The 22,500-nt window shown below is 33.6% G+C and overlaps 1 protein-coding gene across 10 annotated transcripts in view; it reads right to left on the bottom strand.

Moving 5' to 3' along the window:
* Positions 1 to 22,500, bottom strand: part of nrxn3b (neurexin 3b) — a 1,114,596-nt gene that overhangs the window by 484,577 nt on the left and 607,519 nt on the right. For all 10 annotated transcript variants that reach the window (XM_061987032.2, XM_061987031.2, XM_061987039.2 and 7 more), the window contains 5 exons: positions 19,737 to 19,763; positions 12,739 to 12,858; positions 12,508 to 12,620; positions 4,846 to 5,114; positions 4,562 to 4,752 (listed from right to left, as the gene is read on the bottom strand). In XM_061987032.2, the coding sequence (XP_061843016.1) occupies positions 4,562 to 4,752; positions 4,846 to 5,114; positions 12,508 to 12,620; positions 12,739 to 12,858; positions 19,737 to 19,763 (720 nt within the window). The remainder of the gene's footprint in view (positions 1 to 4,561; positions 4,753 to 4,845; positions 5,115 to 12,507; positions 12,621 to 12,738; positions 12,859 to 19,736; positions 19,764 to 22,500) is intronic.

Here is a 22,500-nt window from a genome sequence, read left to right as displayed (position 1 = left end):
TATTTTTCTGACTAGTTTTTCCAAACTATGAAAAAAACTGCGACTTATAGTCCGAAAAATACGGTGTATATATATATATATATATACACCGTATATACCGTATTTTTCTGACTATAAGTCGCAGTTTTTTTTCATAGTTTGGCCGGGGATGCGATTTATACTCAGGAACGACTTGTGTGAAATTATTAACACATTACCGTAAAATATCAAATATTATTTATCTCATTCACGTAAGAGACTAGACGTATAAGATTTCATGGGATTTAGCGATTAGGAGTGACAGATTGTTTGGTAAACGTATAGCATGTTCTATATGTTATAGTTATTTGAATGACTCTTACCATAATATGTTACGTTAACATACCAGGCACGTTCTCCGTTTGTTATTTATGCCTCATATAACGTACACTTATTCAGCCTGTTGTTCACTATTCTTTATTTATTTTAAATTGCCTTTCAAATGTCTATTCTTGGTGTTGGGTTTTATCAAATAAATTTCCCCCAAAAATGCGACTTATACTCCAGTGCGACTTATATATGTTTTTTTCCTTCTTTATTATGCGACTTATACTCCCAAAAATACGGTACCTATTTCAAAATAACTGTGCTTAGTACCACAAATGTACTTTGAAGTGAACAAAAAAAAAAGCAATGCAAAATATTTTTTATAAACATTTATTAGAATTGGGTGCATTTTTCGCATGCTAGCTATTGGGACAAATGCGTCACATCAGGCTTTTCTAAGCAATTTTAGGGCAATTTAAAGAAATAGATTATGGTGAGAAAAGTTGAACTATAATATTTGACACCTTGTTGAAGAATTGGAATTGTTAATTGGTTTTAAAATAACCTTTAATGGCAAGAAAAAATGCTTTTGGAAATAAGATAGCTTACTTGACTCAAACTCGTTTGTTACTAGATACTTTCTAATACGCTTTGGGGACTATGTGTAAGTAATATGCAACAATAATTATTTGATACTAGTTTTTATTGACAAATGGGATGTTTTACACTGTAATATTCTTCAATTAAGGACACTTATTATGTATGCCTAGCTGGTGCGCTATTGTGTGCTTAGCGGTTGTGTAGCTGCTAGCTCCGAGTAGCCTAATGCCTCGCATGTTTACCTTTTGTAAAATGACTTAACTAAAATAGAATAAATTGTGTGCTGATTGGAGGACATTTAGATGTTAACTGGCTGTCCGGCTTTGCACAAATTAACTGCTTGCATCGTGTTATAAAAAATATATTAATTAATCACAAAAAATATATATAAATAATAAATTAAAGGAAAAAATAAATATTTATCATTTAAAAAAAGTAAACTGCCTGTCCAGATTTGCACAAGTTAGTTGATTGCATTATAACTGTTGGATTTTTAATTAAAAAAATAAACTACAATAAATTAAAAACAAAATAAAAATTTATGTTAACAGCGTTGGACTAATTTTATCCCAGATCTGGGTTACTTTGATACATGTGTAATAAAAATGTTAAAACCAATGCAGTATACTGTATCGATCCGTTGTGGTGAAGAAGGAGCTGAGCCGTAAGGCAAAGCTCTCAATTTACCGGTCGATCTACGTTCCCATCCTCACCTATGGTCATGAGCTTTGGGTTATGACCGAAAGGACAAGATCACGGGTACAAGCGGCCGAAATGAGTTTCCTCCGCCGGGTGGCGGAGCTCTCCCTTAGAGATAGGGTGAGAAGCTCTGCCATCCGGGAGGAGCTCAGAGTAAAGCCGCTGCTCCTCCACATAGAGAGGAGCCAGATGAGGTGGTTCGGGCATCTGGTCAGGATGCCACCCGAACGCCTCCCTAGGGAGGTGTTTAGGGCACGTCCGACCGGTAGGAGGCCACGGGGAAGACCCAGGACACGTTGGGAAGACTATGTCTCCCGGCTGGCCTGGGAACGCCTCGGGATCCCCCGGGAAGAGCTGGACGAAGTGGCTGGGGAGAGGGAAGTCTGGGCTTCCCTGCTTAGGCTGCTGCCCCCGCGACCCGACCTCGGATAAGCGGAAGAAGATGGATGGATGGATGAATGCAGTATATGCAAAGCATTTGGAAAAAAAAAAAAAATAAAAAATAAAAAAAAATAAAAATATATATATATATATATATATATATATATCAGGGGTCGGCAATTATTTAGAGTTCATATCAAACTCAATATGATAATACTGGATTGGTAGTATTTTAAAGGCCTACTGAAATGAAATTGATTTATTTAAACGGGGATAGCAGGTCCATTCTATGTGTCATACTTGATCATTTCGTGATATTGCCATATTTTTGCTGAAAGGATTTAGTATAGAACGACGACGATAAAGTTTGCAACTTTTGGTCGCTGATAAAAAAAGCCTTGCCTGTACCGGAAGTAGTGTGACGTCACAAGTTGAAAGTCTCCTCACATTTCCCCATTGTTTACACCAGCAGCGAGAGCGATTGGGACCGAGAAAGCGACGATTACCCCATTAATTTGAGCGAGGATGAAAGATTCGTGGATGAGGAACGTGAGAGTGAAGGAATAGAGTGCAGTGCAGGACGTATCTTTTTTCGCTCTGACCGTAACTTAGGTACAAGGGCTCATTGGATTCCACACTTTCTCCTTTTTCTATTGTGGATCACGGATTTGTATTTTAAACCACCTCGGATACTATATAAAATGAGAGTCGAGAACGCGAAATGGACATTCACAGTGACTTTTATCTCCACGACAATACATCGGTGAAGCACTTTAGCTACGGAGCTAACGTGATAGCATCGTGCTTAACTGCAGATAGAAACAAAAGAAATAAACCCCTAACTGGAAGGATAGACAGAAAATCAACAATACTATAAAACCATGGACCTGTAACTACACGGTTAATGCTTTCCAGCCTGGCGAAGCTTAACAATGCTGTTGCTAACGACGCCATTGAATCTAACTTAGCTACGGACCTCGACAGAGCTATGATAAAAACATTAGCTCTCCACCTACGCCAACCCTCATCTGCTCATCAACACCGAAGCTCACCTGCGTTCCAGCGATCGACGGAGCAACGAAGGACTTCACCCGATCATCAATGCGGTCGGCGGCTAGCGTCAGATAGCGCGTCTGCTATCCAAGTCAAAGTCCTCCTGGTTGTGTTGCTGTAGCCAGACGCTAATACACCGATCACATCTACAGATTTCTTCTTTGCAGTCTCCATTGTTCATTAAACAAATTGCAAAAGATTCACCAACACAGATGTCCAGAATACTGTGGAATTTTGCGATGAAAACTGAGCTTTTTGTATTGGATACAATGGCGTCCCAATACTTCCGTTTCAACCATCGACGTCACGCGCATACGTCATCATAGCTAGACGTTTTCAACCGGAAGTTTCGCAGGAAAATTAAAATTGCACTTTATAAGTTAACCCGGACGTATTGGCATGTGTTGCACTCTTACAAATATGCGCCACACTGTGAACCCACATCAAACAAGAATGACAAACACATTTCGGGAGAACATCCGCACTGTAACACAACATAAACACAACAGAACAAATACCCAGAATCCCATGCAGCCCTAACTCTTCCGGGCTGCAATATACACCCCTGCTACCACCAAACCCCGCCCTCCAACCCTGCGCCCCCACACATCAACCCCCCCACCCCCCTCCGTGCGTCGGTTGAGGTGGGCGGGGTTGGGGGGGTCGGGGTTTGGTAGTGTTGGGGGGGTCGGGGTTTGGTGGTAGCGGGGGTGTATTCTCTGGCTTTTAACACTACGTGAGTTGTGTGGTCTTCTGTGTTTTTAAAATTTTGATTTCTATTTACTGTTTTAATTGGTTTTACCCTTTAAAATAGTTTTTAATAATATTTATTTTATATTGTTTTTAATTGTGTTTAATATTGTTGTGCAGCACTTTGGAAACATTTTGTTGTTTAAATGTGCTATATAAATAAAGTGGATTGGATTGGATAATGTAGCCCGGAAGAGTTAGGGATGCATGGGATTCTGGGTATTTGTTTTGTTGTGTTTATGTTGTGTCACGGTGCGGATGTTCTCCCGAAATGTGTTTGTCATCCCTGTTTGGTATGGGTTCACAGTGTGGCGCACATTTGTAACAGTGACAAAGTTGTTTATACGGCCACCCTCAGTGTGACATGTATGGCTTTTGATCAAGTATGTCTTGCAGTCACTTACAGTATGTGTGTCTGCAGAAGCCTCATACAACATATGACTGGGCCGGCACGCTGTTTGTATGGTGAAAAAGCGGATGCTCCGGGTGAAAATCGGGGGAATGGTTGCCCCGGGAGATTGTCGGGAGGGGCACTGAAATTCGGGAGTCTCCCGGAAAAATCTTGAGGGTTGGCAAGTATGTTGCTAGGGCGGGATAGCCATTCAAAGAAGGTGAATTCATTTAAAAGTGCATGTTAGATTATTTTAAGAAATCTTTTCTCGCGGCCCAGCCTCACCCAGTTTCTGCATCCAGTGGCCCCCAGGTAAATTGAGTGTGAGACCCCTGCCGTTGAGTATGGGATCCTGACTCACTGCATCCCTATTCTCACCACACTTAAAAAAAACAATAGTACCTTTTAAATCCAGGTTCTTGGCCCCGTTGACATTCTGGGTGACAGACTTGGAGTCCACTTTGAGGGTGTGAGTGTTGGCAGCGTCTCGCGTGATCACCACATTGTGCCACTGGTTGTCGTTGAGCGGGTTGTCACTGTTCCCCTTCAGAAGACTCGGCCCGTTCCCCAGGTCAAACACGTAGTGGATGAACCTGCGTGGAATGGAATATAAACATGCCAGGATTCGCGACGGAGGACTGGAGGAAAGGAGCGTAACCACCAAGTGGGGACACGGCTCCACTCACCCTTTGACCAGCTCCACGGCGATGAAGTCGCTGCCGTCGCCGCTGTTGAAGAGGACGAAGCCGTCGGGCGAGGTGGTCTTGAACTGGAAGAAGAGGTGCATGGTGGTGTACGCCTGCAGGGTGGCCAAGCCCAGGTAGCTGCCCTTGGTCTTGAAGGTCACGGGGTCGGCGACGATGAAGCGCATGCCGAAACGGGCGTTGAGCTCGCAGAAGTCGATGTCCCCGTTCTTGCACATGTCGATGTACTGCATGCCGTTGAACTTGAGGCTCTGGAGTCAGAAAGCAAATACAACACTTGTTGAAATTAACTACAAACCCCGTTTCCATATGAGTTGGGAAATTGTGTTAGATGTAAATATAAACGGAATGCAATAATTTGCAAATCATTTTCAACCCATATTCAGTTGAATATGCTACAAAAACAACATATTTTATGTTCAAACTGACAAACATTTTTTTTTTTGCAAATAATCATTAACTTTACAATTTGATGCTAGCAACACGTGACAAAGAAGTTGGGAAAGGTGGCAATAAATACTGATAAAGTTGAGGAATGCTCATCAAACACTTATTTGGAACATCCCACAAGTGAACAGGCAAATTGGGAACAGGTGGGTGCCATGATTGGGTATAAAAGTAGATTCCATGAAATGCTCAGTCATTCACAAACAAGGATGGGGCGAGGGTCACCACTTTGTCAACAAATGCGTGAGCAAATTGTTGAACAGTTTAAGAAAAACCTTTCTCAACCAGCTATTGCAAGGAATTGAGGGATTTCACCATCTACGGTCCGTAATATCATCAAAGGGTTCGGAGAATCTGGAGAAATCACTGCACGTAAGCAGCTAGGCCCGTGACCTTCGATCCCTCAGGCTGTACTGCATCAACAAGCGACATCAGTGTGTAAAGGATATCACCACATGGGCTCAGGAACACTTCAGAAACCCACTGTCAGTAACTACAGTTGGTCGCTATATCTGTAAGTGCAAGTTAAAACTCTCCTATGCAAGGCGAAAACTGTATATCAACAACACCCAGAAACGCCGTCGGCTTCGCTGGGTCTGAGCTCATCTAAGATGGACTGATACAAAGTGGAAAAGTGTTCTGTGGTCTGACGAGTCCACATTTCAAATTGTTTTTGGAAACTGTGGATGTTGTGTCCTCCGGACCAAAGAGGAAAAGAACCATCCGGATTGTTATAGGCGCAAAGTTGAAAAGCCAGCATCTGTGATGGTATGGGGGTGTATTAGTGCCCAAGACATGGGTAACTTACACATCTGTGAAGGCGCCATTAATGCTGAAAGGTACATACAGCTTTTGGAGCAACATATGTTGCCATCCAAGCAACGTTACCATGGACACCCCTGCTTATTTCAGCAAGACAATGCCAAGCCACGTGTTACATCAACGTGGCTTCATAGTAAAAGAGTGCGGGTACTAGACCGGCCTGCCTGTAGTCCAGACCTGTCTCCCATTGAAAATGTGTGGCGTATTATGAAGCCTAAAATACCACAACGGAGACCCCCGGACTGTTGAACAACTTAAGCTGTACATCAAGCAAGAATGGGAAAGAATTCCACCTGAGAAGCTTCAAAAATGTGTCTCCTCAGTTCCCAAAAAGAAAGACCATGTAACACAGAGGTGAACATGCCCTTTCCCAACTACTTTGGCACGTGTTGCAGCCATGAAATTCTAGGTTAATTATTATTTGCAAAAAAAAAAAAAAAAAAAGTTTATGAGTTTGAACATCAAATATCTTGTCTTTGTAGTGCATTCAATTGAATATGATAAATAAATGATAAATGGGTTGTACTTGTATAGCGCTTTTCTACCTTCAAGGTACTCAAAGCGCTTTGACACTACTTCCACATTTACCCATTCACACACACATTCACACACTGATGGAGGGAGCTGCCATGCAAGGCGCTAACCAGCACCCATCAGGAGCAAGGGTGAAGTGTCTTGCTCAGGACACAACGGACATGACGAGGTTGGTACTAGGTGGGGATTGAACCAGTGACCCTCGGGTTGCGCACGGCCACTCTTCCACTGCGCCACGCCGATTTGAAAAGGATTTGCAAATCATTGTATTCCGTTTATATTTACATCTAACACAATTTCCCAACTCATATGGAAACAGGGTTTGTATAGTCAGTATGTTAATTGTACACATTTTTTTTATTATATTGCATTTTATAATATATTAGATTTATATAATATTTGTTAAGTGTGTGTATTGTATACTACATTGTATTTATACATTTAATTAATATATTTGTTAATTGTATATTTTTAATCATATTACATTTGATATAATTTTACTTATATTTGTTAATTGTATATATATTTTTGTATTAAATATCATTTGATATTATATTTGTTGTTTTGTAGATATGTATCATGTTGCATTTTATATATTGCATTTATATTTGTTAAATGTTTATATTTTATTTAATCACAAAAAATACCCATAAACATATAAATAACAAATTAAAAGAAAAAATAGAATAAAACAAATTAAAACAATTTTTAAGGATGTAAACTGGCTGTCCAGCTTTGCACAAATTAACTGCTTTTATCATAACTATTGGATATGTATTATCATTTAAAAAAAGGCTTATAATTTTTGACATTATTTCCACATTCACCCATTCACACACACACACACATTCACACACTGATGGCGGGAGCTGCCATGCAAGGCGCTAACCACGACCCATCAGGAGCAAGGGTGAAGTGTCTTGCTCAAGGACACAACGGACGTGACTAGGTTGGTAGAAGCTGGGGATTGAACCAGGAACCCTTAGGTTGCTGGCATGGCCACTCCCCCAACTACGCCACACCATCCCCATAATAAAACAATACATTCAAAACAAAATCATTAAAAATGTATGTTAACTGTCCAGCATTGCAAAAGTAAACAATGTTGGACAGATTTTACCCCAGATCTAGGTTACTTTGACACATTTTGTGCAATAAAAATGTTAAATGTTTTGGCTTGTGCAGCCCTTTGAGACACTCGTGATTTAGGGCTATACAAGTAAACTTTGATTGATTGATTGATTGATTGATAAAACCAATGCAATAAACATCAGTATATGCTAAGCATTTTGAAAAAAAAACAAATGAAAAAATACATTATATATATATACTGTATATATATATATATATATACTGTATATATATATATATATATATATATATATATATATGCAAACATATATACATATACTCTATATACACACAAATATATTCATATATATATACACACAAATATACATACACATACAAACACAAATATAAATACATATACACACACATGTACTGTATATACATATATAATCTCAGTGTTTGTGTTATAACTGACAAAAAACTTTAAAGTTAAATCTAGTATACTTAATTAATAATTCATTTAATTTTCAAAACATGTAGATGGCTGCAGTTTGGACACGCCTGTTTTAGACTTGTGTCTAATGTTATTTTGCTGGTATCGTATCAACATCGGATCGGGACAGCCCTAATTATTAATTTAATTATTATATCTATGTTTTTATTTACTTACTATGATTTTCTTTTTTAATACACAATCCAACATGTTAATCCTTTCATTCACTTGAGAAAAACCTGTTTGCATGTCACCATATCGTTTTAGATGTAGCCAGTGTCTTTTTTATCTTGTTCTTTTATCTTTATTTTCAGCCTGGTTTTTATCATTATTTATTGTCTGAGCTACAAAGGATGCCTGAATTTCCACAAGGGAATTATTAAAATATATTTCTAGAAACTTCAGCATATCAAAAAACAGAAAACATGACTAAATAAACTCTGCTTCTTTTTACTCCTTTTTGGACATGTGAAATTAACATGTCAAGTACTGCTTTGTAAAACATTTTGAAATAAATATACCATTGCCTTAATAATTAACAAAATAAATGCCACATCTTCCGTTTTCAAGTACCTGTATGATGCTGAAATCGGGACCACTGTTTTGTAAATTATTTATTTTGAAACAAATATACCATTACCATACTAATAATTAACAAAATAAAGGCCAAATCTTCCGGTTTCAAGTACCAGTATGATGCTGAAATCGGGCCCACTGCTTTGTAAATTATTTTGAAATAAATATACCATTTTCATAATAATAATAATTAACTAAATAAAGGCCAAATATTTCGGTTTCAAGCACCTGCATGATGCTGACATCAGGCCCACTGCTTTGTAAATTATTTTGAAATAAATATACCATTATCATAATAATAACTAACTAAATAAAGGCCAAATCTTCCGGTTTCAAGTACCTGTATGATGCTGAAATCGGGCCTACTGCTTTGTAAATTATTTCTTTTGAAACAAATATACCATTACCATACTAATAATTAACAAAATAAAGGCCAAATCTTCCGGTTTCAAGTACCTGTTTGATGCTGAAATCAGGCCCACTGCTTTGTAAATTATTTTGAAATAAATATACCATTATCATAATAATAATAGTTAACTAAATAAAGGCCAAATCTTTCGGTTTCAAGCACCTGCATGATGCTGAAATCAGGCCCACTGCTTTGCAAATTATTTTGAAATAAATGTACCATTATCATAATAATAATAATTAACTAAATAAAGGCCAAATCTTACGGTTTCAAGCACTTGCATGATTCTGAAATCAGGCCCACTGCTTTGTAAATTATTTATTTTGAAACAAACATACCACTACCATAATACTTAACAAAATAAAGGTCAAATCTTCTGGTTTCAAGTGCCTGTATGATGCTGAAATCGGGCCCACTGCTTTGTAAATTATTTTGAAATAAGTATACCATTACCATAATAATGATTAACAAAATAAAGGCCAAATCTTCACGGTTTCAAGTACTTTTATGATGCTGACATAAGGCCCACTGCTTAGTAAATTATTTTTAAATAAATATTCCATTACCATTGTAATAATTAACAAAATAAAGGCCAAATCTACCGGATTTTAAGTACCTGTATGATGCTGAAATCAGGCCCACTGCTTTGTAAATTATTTTGAAATAAATATACCATTATCATAATAATAATAATTAACTAAATAAAGGCCAAATCTTCCGGTTTCAAGCACTTGCATGATTCTGAAATCAGGCCCACTGCTTTGTAAATTATTTATTTTGAAACAAACATACCATTACCATAATACTTAACAAAATAAAGGTCAAATCTTCTGGTTTCAAGTATCTGTATGATGCTGAAATCGGGCCCACTGCTTTGCAAATTATTTAGAAATAAGTATACCATTACCATAGTAATAATTAACAAAATAAAGGCCAAATCTTCCGGTTTCAAGTACTTGTTTGATGCTGAAATCAGACCCGCTGCTTTGTAAATTATTTTGAATATACCATTACCATAGTAATAATTTAACAAAATAAAGGTCAAATCTTCCGGTTTCAAGTATCTGTATAATGCTGCTTTGTAAATTATTTGAAATAAATATACCATTACCATAGTAATAATTGGCAAAAATAAAAGCCTTTTTTTTTGTTTTGAAGTACCAGTATGATACTGAAAATCGGGCCCACTGCTTTGTAATTTATTTTGAAATAAATATACCATTACCATAGTAATAATTAACAAAATAAAGGCCAAATTTTACGCTTTCAAGTACTTGTTTGATGCTGAAATCAGGCCCGCTGCTTTGTAAATTATTTTGAATATACCATTACCATAGTAATAATTAACAAAATAAAGGTCAAATCTTCCGGTTTCAAGTATCTGTATAATGCTGCTTTGTAAATTCCATCCATCCATCCATTTTCTACCGCTTATTCCCTTTGGGGTCGCGGGGGCGCTGGAGCCTATCTCAGCTACAACGGGCGGAAGGCGGGGTACACCCTGGACAAGTTGCTTTGTAAATTATTTGAAATAAATATACCATTACCATAGTAATAATTAGCAAAATAAAAGCCATTTTTTTTGTTTTGAAGTACCAGTATGATACTAAAAATCGGGCCCACTGCTTTGTAAATTATTTTGAAATAAATATACCATTACCATAGTAATAATTAACAAAATAAAGGCCAAATCTTACGCTTTCAAGTACTTGTTTGATGCTGAAATCAGGCCCGCTGCTTTGTAAATTATTTTGAATATACCATTACCATAGTAATAATTAACAAAATAAAGGTCGAATCTTCCGGTTTCAAGTATCTGTATAATGCTGCTTTGTAAATTATTTGAAATAAATATACCATTACCATAGTAATAATTAGCAAAATAAAAGCCATTTTTTTTGTTTTGAAGTACCAGTATGATACTGAAAATCGGGCCCACTGCTTTGTAAATTATTTTGAAATAAATATACCATTACCGTAGCAATAATTAACAAAATAAAGGCCAAATCTTCCAGTTTCAAGTATCTGTATGATGCTGAAGTCGGGCCCACTGCTTTGTAAATTATTTTGAAATTAATATACCATTTCCATAGTAATAATTAACAAAATAAAGGCCAAATCTTCCGCTTTCAAGTACTTGTTTGATGCTGAAATCAGGCCCGCTGCTTTGTAAATTATTTTAAATATACCATTACCATAGTAATAATTAACATAATAAAGGTCAAATCTTCCGGTTTCAAGTATCTGTATAATGCTGCTTTGTAAATTATTTTGAAATAAATATACCATTACCATAGTAAAAATTAGCAAAATAAAAGCCTTTTTTTTTTGTTTTGAAGTACCAGTATGATACTGAAAATCGGGCCCACTGCTTTGTAAATTCTTTTGAAATAAATATACCATTACCGTAGCAATAATTAACAAAATAAAGGCCAAATCTTCCAGTTTCAAGTATCTGTATGATGCTGAAGTCGGGCCCACTGCTTTGTAAATTGTTTTGAAATAAATACACCATTACCATAATAATAATTAACAAAATAAAGGCCAAATCTTCCGGTTTCAAGTACCTGTATGATGCTGACATCAAGCCCACTGCTTTGTAAATTATTTAGAAATAAATATACCATTACCATAATAATAATTAACAAAATAAAGACCAAATCTTCCGGTTTCAAGTACCTGTATGATGCTGAAATCGGGCCTACTGCTTTGTAAATTATATTGAAATAAATATACCATTACCATAATAATAATTAACAAAATAAAGACCAAATCTTCCGGTTTCAAGTACCTGTATGAGGCTGAAATCAGGCCTACTGCTTTGTAAATTATTTTGAATTAAATATACCATTACCGTAGCAATGCTTAACAAAATAAAGGCCAAATCTTCCAGTTTAAGTACCAGTATGATACTGAAAATCGGGCCAACTGCTTTGAAAATTATTTTTGAAATAAATATACCATTACCGTAGCAATAATTAATAAAATAAAGGCCAAATCTTCCAGTTTCAAGTACTTGTTTGACGCTGAAGTCGGGCCCACTGCTTTTTAAATTATTTTGAAATAAATATACCATTGCCATAGAGCAATGATTAACAAAATAAAGGCCAAATCTTCCGGTTTCAAGTATCTGTATGATGCTGACATCAGGCCCACTGCTTTGTAAATTATTTTGAAAAAAATATACCATTAACTTAATAATAATTAACAAAATAAAGGCCAAATCTTCCGGTTTCAAGTACCTGTATGATGCTGAAATCAGGCCTGATTACTAAAGTCGTGCACTTGGTACCTGAAGGTGTCCGATAAACGAGGAGGGTGCAGACGACACAAAGCGTCTCTCGGTCAAGATGCCCGTCTCCACGTTGTTGAACTCCAACCGGGTGTGGTCGCCCGCCATTTGACCTACGGTTTAAGACGGAGGACATAAAAGTTGGATTAAAGAAAACTGACTTTGTCCTTGGTTTATTGTGGGACATGAGTTGAGAAACGGCAGGTTTCAAGAAGGCGTTGAAACTCGTACCTTCCGCCATGTCGTCATCCACAAGGAGTTTGAGGTTTTTACCACGGCGGACCACTCGCACCGAGTGCCAGTTGTTGTCGTTGAGCTTTTGTCCGGCATAAAGAACCTCAGGACCCTTGCCTGAAGAGGACGTTTGGTTAGTCAGTGAGACAAGGCAGCACAAACAAACCACAAGCACTCATCTCTCTTTCAGAGTACGAAAATAGCATTTATTTTTTATATTTAAAAAAAAAAAGTGGCATCTTAAAAAGTAAAAATGTATTATCAGCACATTTGCTGTCACTCATAAAAGGACTCAAAGCTAAGAATAATTTTATTTGCTTTAATTCCCCAAATGTTCGGCCTAGTTTCAGTCAAATCTCAAAAGATCAATGATTAAACGGAAAATTATCATGGGGAAAGCAGAAGTAGTTACAAACACTGAACACCAGAGGGAGCTATTGCACCATGACAATATTGGAAACTCTGTTCTGTGAGCTTTCTAGACTTGCTTAATTTATTAAAGGCATGTTTTATTTTAGTTTAACACTCCTAACCCAGGGCTGTCCAACATTGAAAAAATAAAGCATGCAGGGGCCATTTACTGCATTACTATGTATATTATTATTATTTTTTTTTAAACTTTAAGGCTCCCCTCAAGTTTGGTCCTGGAGACCCATAAGGGTCTCAGACATGAACATGTTAAAAATAAGATTTTTTTTTTTCAACGCTTATATCTATCGATCTGTCGAAATAGTATATATATATATACTAAGTAAAAAAAAAAAGTTGTGTATATATATATATATATATATATACACAACTTTTTTTTTTTACTTGACACTTTATATTTGATTAACAAAAACACAAACTTGATTTATTATTTTGTCTGATTAATCAAGTAATCAAATAAAACCCTATGTTGTCACAATGCCTCTTTTAGGGAAAATAGCTGAAACAAGAATTTGACCTTTTCACCACTTTAAAAAAAAATTATGTTATTTAAATTGCACTTTAAACATGAGACTGTCTATGTACTACTAATAAACAGACAACTTTGTAGCCTAAAACCAGGTAAATAAGAGTAAACAAAGTGTAAAAACTTATTTTTTTCTTTATTTGACACATACTGTATTTGTTGAATAATTTTAAAAACACAAACCTAATATATTAATTTGTCCGATTGAGTAATTACAGTAGATGAAAGCCTTTAGCATCAATGCCTCTTTTAAGGAAAATAGATTAATTAATAAATTAAGAATGTGACCTTTTCGCCACCTTTTAAAAAACATAAATTCCTACTGAAATTGCACTTTGGCCATTACAGCATTAAATATTACTAATTATGTATATATATATTAGAGATGTCCGATAATATCGGCCAGCCGATATTATCGGCAGATAAATTCTTTAAAATGTAATATCGGAAATTATCGGTATCGTTTTTTTTTGTTATCGGTATCGTTTTTTTAATTTTTTTATTTTTTATTAAATCAACATAAAAAACACCAAAGGGTTGTTTCTTTCTGTTGTTAATATTTCTGGTTCCTACAATATATATAAAGTTAAAGTTAAAAGTTAAAGTACCAATGATTGTCACACACACACTAGGTGTGGCGAGATTATTCTCTGCATTTGACCCATCACCCTTGATCACCACTGGGAGGTGAGGGGAGCAGTGGGCAGCAGCGGTGGCCGCGCCCGGGAATCATTTTGGTGATTTAACCCCCAATTCCAACCCTTGATACTGAGTGCCAAGCAGGGAGGTAATGGGTCCCATTTTTATAGTCTTTGGTATGACTCGGCCGGGGTTTGAACTCACAACCTACCGATCTCAGGGCGGACACTCTAACCACTAGGCCACTGAGTATATATCAATATATATCAATACAGTCTGCAGGGATACAGTCCGTAAGCACACATGATTGTGCGTGCTGCTGGTCCACTAATAGTATTAAGCTTTACCAGTTAATTTGACTCATTTTCGTTAATTACTAGTTTCTATGTAACTGTTTTTATATTGTTTTAGTTTATTTTATATTAAGAAAAAAAAATTAATTTTTATTTTTTTAAAAAGGACCTTATCTTCACCATACCTGGTTGTCCAAATTAGGCATAATGTGTTAATTCCACAACTGTATATATCGGTTGATATCGGTATCGGTAATTAAGAGTTGGACAATATCGGAATATCGGCAAAAAAGCCATTATCGGACATCCCTAATATATATATATATATATATATATATATATATATATATATATATAATGCCCATATAGCTAAATAAAAAACATTTTTATGGCAAAAGCATGAAATAGTTCCCCCCTAAAAATGTTCAAAGTGGAATATTTGATGTGAGGTAATTGGAGTCTTACATAGGGCAAAAATTCATAACATTTATTTTTTGATAATTTTTTTTTTTTTTTAAGCATGGACAGTTTAAAAAATATATTTAAAAAATCCCACTAAAAATCTAAGGGCATAAAAGAGCCACACTCATAAAAATGTTTTAAAATAATTCATATTATTGATCAGATCTGTCGGTCATTTTTTGTTGTTGTTCATGTTTTATGCTCTTTTTGTTAAAACACTTTTTTTTATGGCAAAAGTACAAACCACGCCATATTCCACCCCCAAAAAAAATTCAAATAGGTCAGTAACTCATAACATTAATTTTAATCCATTATTCTTTTCGGAACAATGGCAGTTTTAAATTAAAACAATCCCACTAAACTTTTAAGGGATCCAAAAGGGCTCCACTCATAAAAAGAGTTACAAATAAGTCATACATTTTTTTTTTTTAACACTGTAGATTTTACTATTTCTTATGGTTGTTTGGTTTATGCCTTTTTCGTCATAGAAAACTTGTTTTTTTTAAGGGCAAACATACAACAGATGCAATATTTCCCCCCATTTTTTAAGTGGAATATTTGATGTGAAGAATAATTCATAAGTGATTTTGATTCAATATTTTTGGAGCAATGACAGTTCTAAATAAAACATCCCACAAACATTCCAAGGTATCAAAAAGGGCCCCAGTTAAGTTTTTAAAAAGTCATATTACTTTATCTCTACAACTTCAGATCTGCCATTAAGTTTTAATTGTATGTATGTTTTTTAAATGTGTATGACCTTTTTGGTAAAGAAAACCCCGTTTTTGTTTTGGTAAAAGCACCGGATGTTCTATATTTTATCTCTCGATCAACTTCCGCTTTATACAATGATTTTAAGTTTGTATAATTTTTTTATGCTCTTTTTTGTTTTGTTTTTGTTTTTATGGCAAACACAAAAAAATTACAATGTTTTACCCCTAAAACATGTCAAAGTGGAATATTTTAGATTTAGTGCAGATAGCCGAGGAGGCAGCGTGCTGGTTAAAAGTATTTAAAGTAGCTCAAAAAACAAAGACGAGTGCCAAGCACAAAACAAACGGAATTCTAGAACAGCGAAACTTACAAACAACGTGGCGCTTCCGTCCATTAATGACGACCACACAAACTAAAGTCCCGACAACAAAACACGAAAACGATTGAAAGAGTCTTGATTTCCAATAGCAAACAGGTGCGTGGAAGTGCTCCGGGACAGAAGTGAAGCGGCCATGGGAAAACGCCAACAAAACCGGAAAAGCCACCAAAATAAAAGCACAAGACAGGAATTAAAGCACTAAATACAGGACAACACTAAAAAACTCAAAATAAGGCATGATCGAAGCCTTCAATATTTCAATAATTAATAACATTGATTTTGATTTATTTTATGAAAATGCAGTTTAAAAAAAAAAAAAAAAAAACTCCCGCTAAAATTATAAGGGTTAAAGGGACCCCACTCTTAAAAGTGTTGAAAATAAATCATACATTATTTTTTTTTGCAACAGTTATATCTCTAGATCAACTTCAGATCTGTCATTATAAAGATATATATTTTTTAAATATTTGTAATGTTCTATGCCCTTTTTGGTTAATAAAACCATGATTTTTTTTTTTTTTAATGGAAAAAGCACAACATTTGCAACATTTATTTGAATTATTATTATTTTTGAGCAATAGCAGTTTAAAAAAAAAACCTCCCACTAAAATTGTAAGTTAAAGTAAAAGTAGCACTGATAGTCACACACACACACACACACACACACACACACACTAGGTGGGGTGAAATTACCCCCTGCATTTGACCCATCTCCTTGTTCCACCCCCTGGGAGGTGAGGGGAGCAGTGAGCAGCAGCGGTGGCCGCGCTCGGGAATCAAGGGGTAAGGGATCCAAAAGGGTCCTTTTCATAAAAATGTAAAAATAAGTCATACATTCATTTATTTATTTATTATTTATACTTGGGCGGTATAGCTCGGTTGGTAGAGTGGCCGTGCCAGCAACTTGAGGGTTCCAGGTTCGATCCCCGCTTCCGCCATCCTAGTCACTGCCGTTGTGTCCTTGGGCAAGACACTTTACCCACCTGCTCCCAGAGCCACCCACACTGGTTTAAATGTAACTTAGATATTGGGTTTCACTATGTAAAACCGCTTTGAGTCACTAGAGAAAAGCGCTATATAAATATAATCCACTTCACTTCTTTCAACGCTTACATTTTTAAATTGACTTCAGATCTGTCAATATAAAGTGGAATTATTTTTAAATATTCTATACCCTTTTGGCTAAGGAAAACACTGTTTTTATGGCAAAAACACAAAATATGCAATATTTTCCCCCAAAAAGATTTAAAAGCAAAATATTTGATGTGAAATAATTATGTGATTCAATATGTCAATAGTTAATTACAACATTGATTTTGATTCATTGTTATTTTTTGAGCAATTGCAGTTAAAAAAAAAAAAAAAAACTCCCACTAAAATTCTAAGGGATCCAAAAGGGTCCCTTTCATGAAAGTGTTAAAAATAAGTCATACATTCATTTATTTTATTGTATTTTTTACTTTCAACGCCTAAGTTTTTAAACAAAACTTCAGATACTGTATGTCGATAACATTTTTATTTATTTTTTATTTTTTTATGTTCTATGCCCTGTTGGTTAAAGAAAAGCTTGTTATTATGGCAAAAACACAAAATATGCAATATTTTCCCCAAACAAGATTTAAAAGGGAAATATTAGATGTGAAATAATTGTAAGATTCAATATGTCAATAATTAATAACAATATTGATTTTGATTCTTTTTTTTTTTTTTTGAGAAATTGCAGTTCAAAAAAAAAACAACCTCCCACTAAATTTCATAAAAGTGTTAAAAAAAAGTCATAGATTCATTTATTTATTTACTTTCAACTCTTAAATGTTTAAATCAATTTCAGATCTGTCGATATTAAGTTATTTTTTAAATGTTCTATGCCCCTTTGGTTAAAGAAAACACTGTTTTTATGGTAAAAACACAAAATATGCAATATTTGCCCCCAAAATATTTTAAAACAAAATATTTGATGTGAAATAATTGTAATATTCAATATGTCAATAATAATAACATTGATTTAGATTTATTATTGTTTGAACAAATGCAATAAAAAAAATTAAAAAAAAACTCCCACAAACATTTTCAGGGATCTAAAAGGGTCCCTTTCATAAAAGTGTTAAAAATAAGTCATACATTCCTTTTTTTTAAACTTTTTTTTTAACTTTTAACACATGCATGTTTTATTTAACTTCAGAGTTGTCTATATAAAGTTAAATTGTTGTTTAAAAATGTTTCATGATATTTTGGTTAAAAAAATAAATAAATACAAATGTTCATAAAAACATATTTAAAAGTGAAATATTAAATGTGAAATAATTGTAGGATTCAATATGTCAATAATTAATAACATTGATTTTGATTCATTATTATTTGAGCAATTGCAATAAAAAATTTAAAAAAAATAACTCAGACTAAAATTCTCAGGGATCTAAAAGGGTCCCTTTCATAAAAGTGTTAAAAATAAGTCATAGAATACTTTTTTAAATTTATTTTTATTTTTAACGCATACATTTTTTATTTAACTTCAGATCTGTCTATATAAAGTTAAATTGTTTTCAAAAAATGTTTCATACTCTTTTTGTTAAAAAAATAAATAACATTTTTCATAAAAAATATTTAAAAGTGAAATATTTGATGTGAAATAATTGTAGGATTCACTATGTCAATAAGTAATAACATTGATTTTGATTCATTATTATTTTTTGAGCAATTGCAATTAAAAAAAAACTTCCACTAAAGTGTTAAAATTATTTAAAAAAATAATATATATATATATATATATATATATATATAAATATATATATATATATATATATATATATTTACTTTTAACACTTACATTTGTAATTTAATTTCAGATCTGTCAATATAAAGTTAAATTGTATTTTAAAAATGTTTCATGCTCTTTTTGTTAATTTTTTTAAAATTTTAAACCCATTTTTTTAAACACGTTTTTCCCCCAAAATATTTCAAAGTGAAATATTAGATGTGAAATAATTGTACGATTCAAAATGTCAATAATTAATAACATTGATTTTGATTCATTATTACTTTTTGAGCAATGTCAGTTTAAAATAAACTTGTTTCTCTTTTTTCCTCATTACATTTCACCAGTTTGCTCTTTTATTTAGTTATAATATTTTATAAAAAAAATTAGCTGCGGGACGCCAATGGCCCCCGGCCCGCACATTGGACACCTCAGCCTTAACCATTAAAACCAAAACATTAGATATGTAACACCGACATTATGAGTCCTTATTATGAGCACCAGCATGTCTGATCACACCAACTGTCTATCAAACGATTTTAAGGAGAGTTTCAGTCCAGTTAGCGCCATCATATAGGAGACTATTTCCTGAATGAATCCATCAAACGGGGCCTTATAAAGTCTACCAAGAACATTAAGTGAGATTTGCATAACTTTGATGTGCGGCTATTACTTCTCGCCCTCTTATCTGCCAAATCCTCTTATCAGTCCCCCGCATGCACACAATTCAGCCCTCTGCCTCGGAATCAAACATTTATGGCAAAGGAAGAAAGCGCCAGAAGAAGAATGTTGACTTACTGGTGTTACAGTTTATCCTGACACAGTCTAGATGGGGGAGGGGAGAACAAGTGACAGATGAATTTGCATCCTTCAAAGTGACAGCTGCAGACATCCAAGTGCAAGAAAACGCCACCTTCTGGGGACGGTCACATGACGTTTGTTTACCTTTTGCAGCATTTCTCAATTACTAAGCCCAGCATGGTCATTTCCAGCAAATTACTAAACAGTTTGTTAATATGGTTCACTTTTATTGTGAAATTGGGTCACTTGCGAATACATGTTAATACTCAGTCCATCCAGGATTTTTGCTAACGCACTTTTTTTTTTCATTTTTACCAAGAGATCTTTTATTTATTTATTTTTTTTAAATGTCCTATGCCCTATTTTTATGGATTTTTATGGCAAAAAGTACAAAATATGCAATATTTTCCACAAAAAAGATTTAAAAGTGGAATATTTGATGTGAAATAATTGTAGGATTCAATATGCCAATAATTAATAACATTGATTTTGATTCATTATTATGTTTTGAGCAATTGCAGTTAAAAAAAACAACAAAAAAATCCACTAAAATTCTAAGGCATCCAAAAGGGTTCTTTTCATAAAAGTGTTAAAAATAAGTCCTAAATTAATTTATTTTTTAATAAATGAATTCCTTTATTTTTTATTTCAGATCTGTCGACATAAAGTTTTTGTTTTTTTAAATGTTCTATGCCCAGGATTTTGCTGACGTAAATTATGCACACCGTCAAAACTTTTCTCGCACTTTTTTTAATTTTTTACCGGGCAAATTTTAAAAGAGTTTATTTTTATTTAATGTTATTTGCTTTTTTGGTTAAAGAAAACCCTTTGTATTGATTTTAAATCATTATTATTTTTTGAGCAATTGCAGTTAAAAAAATAAACTCCCACTAAAATTCTAAGGGATCTAAAAGAGTCCTTTTCAAAATAGTGTTAAAAATAAGTCAAATTAATAGATTTTTTAATAAATTAAATAATTCGTTATTAATTTCAGATCTGTTGATAAAGGTTTTTTTGATTTTTTAAAATGTTCTACAACCAAGATTTTGCAAACGCAAATTACGCACACCCTCAGAACTTTTCTCGCACTTTTTATTTTTATTTTTATCGAGCAAATTTATAAAAAGTGTATTTATTTATTTTTTGTAATGTTCTGTTTTGGTTAAAGAAAACCCTGTTTTTATGGCAAAAGCACAAAATATGCAATATTTTCACCAAAAAAGATTTAAAAGTGACATTTTTGATGTGAAATAATTGTAGGATTCAATGTCAATAATTAATAACATTGATTTTGATTCATTATTATTGTTTGAGCAATTGCAGTTAAAAAAATAAACTCCCACTAAAATTCTAAGGGATGTAAAAGGGTCCTTTACATAAAAGTGTTAAAAATAAATAAATACATTTATTTTTAATTTCAGATCTGTCGATAAAGTTTTTTTATTTGTATTTGTATTTTTTTTTTAATGTTCTATGCCCAAGATTTTGCAAACGCAAATCACGCACACCCTCAGAACTTTTCTCGCACTTTTTATTTTTATTTTCATCGAGCAAATTTATAAAAAGTGTATTTATTTATTTTTTGTAATGTTCTATGCTGTTTTGGTTAAAGAAAACCCTGTTTTTATGGCAAAAGCACAAAATATGCAATATTTTCACCCAAAAAGATTTAAAAGTGACATTTTTGATGTGAAATAATTGTAGGATTCAATATGTCAATAATTAATACCATTGATTTTTATACATTATTATTTTTTGAGCAATTGCAGTTAAAAAAATAAACCCCCACTAAAATTCTAAGGGATGTAAAAGGGTCCTTTACATAAAAGTGTTACAAATAAATAAATTAATTTATTTTTAATTTCAGATCTGTCGATAAAGTTTTTTTATTTGTGGTTTTTTTTTCTTCTTTTTTTAATGTTCTATGCCCAAGATTTTGCAAACGCAAATTACGCACACCCTCAGAACTTCCCTCGCATTTTTTTAATTTTATTTTTATCGAGCAAATTTTTAAAAAGTGTATTTATTTATTTTTTGTAATGTTCTATGCTGTTTTGGTTAAAGAAAACCCTGTTTTTATGGCAAAAGCACAAAATATGCAATATTTTCACCAGAAAATATTCAAAAGTGACAATTTTGATGTGAAATAATTGTAGGATTCAATATGTCAATAATTAATACCATTGATTTTGATCCATTATTATTTTTTGAGCAACTGTAGTAAAAAAAAAGAAAAAAAAGAAACCTCACACTAAAATTATAAGGAATTTAAAAGTGTCCCTTTTATAAATGTGTTAAAAATAAGTCATCATTTTTTATTTTTTTTTCCACTTTTAACACATTTTTAAATCAACTTCAGATCTGTCGACACAAAATTTATAACATTTTCCGTAAATGTTTTATGCCCTTTTGGTTAAAGAAAATCCTGTTTTATGGCAAAAACACAACATATGCAATAATTTCCCCAAAAAATATTTAAAAGTGAAATATTTGATGTGAAATAATTGTAGGATTCAATATACCAATAATTAATAACATTGATTTTGATTCATTATTTTTTTGGAGCAATTGCAGTTAAAAAAATAACTCCCACTAAAATTCTAAGGGATCATGAAGGGTTATTTTCATAAAAGTGTTAAAAATAAGTCAAACATTCATTTGTTTTTTTAATAAATGAATTAATTTATTTTTAATTTCAGATCTGTCGAAATAAAATTATATATTTTTTTAAATATTCTACGCCCAGGATTTTGCCAACACA

The sequence above is a fragment of the Nerophis lumbriciformis genome, linkage group LG26, assembly GCF_033978685.3.
Source record: "Nerophis lumbriciformis linkage group LG26, RoL_Nlum_v2.1, whole genome shotgun sequence".
Taxonomy (NCBI): Eukaryota; Metazoa; Chordata; class Actinopteri; order Syngnathiformes; family Syngnathidae; genus Nerophis; species Nerophis lumbriciformis.
This window is presented reverse-complemented; position numbering and strand designations above follow the sequence as displayed.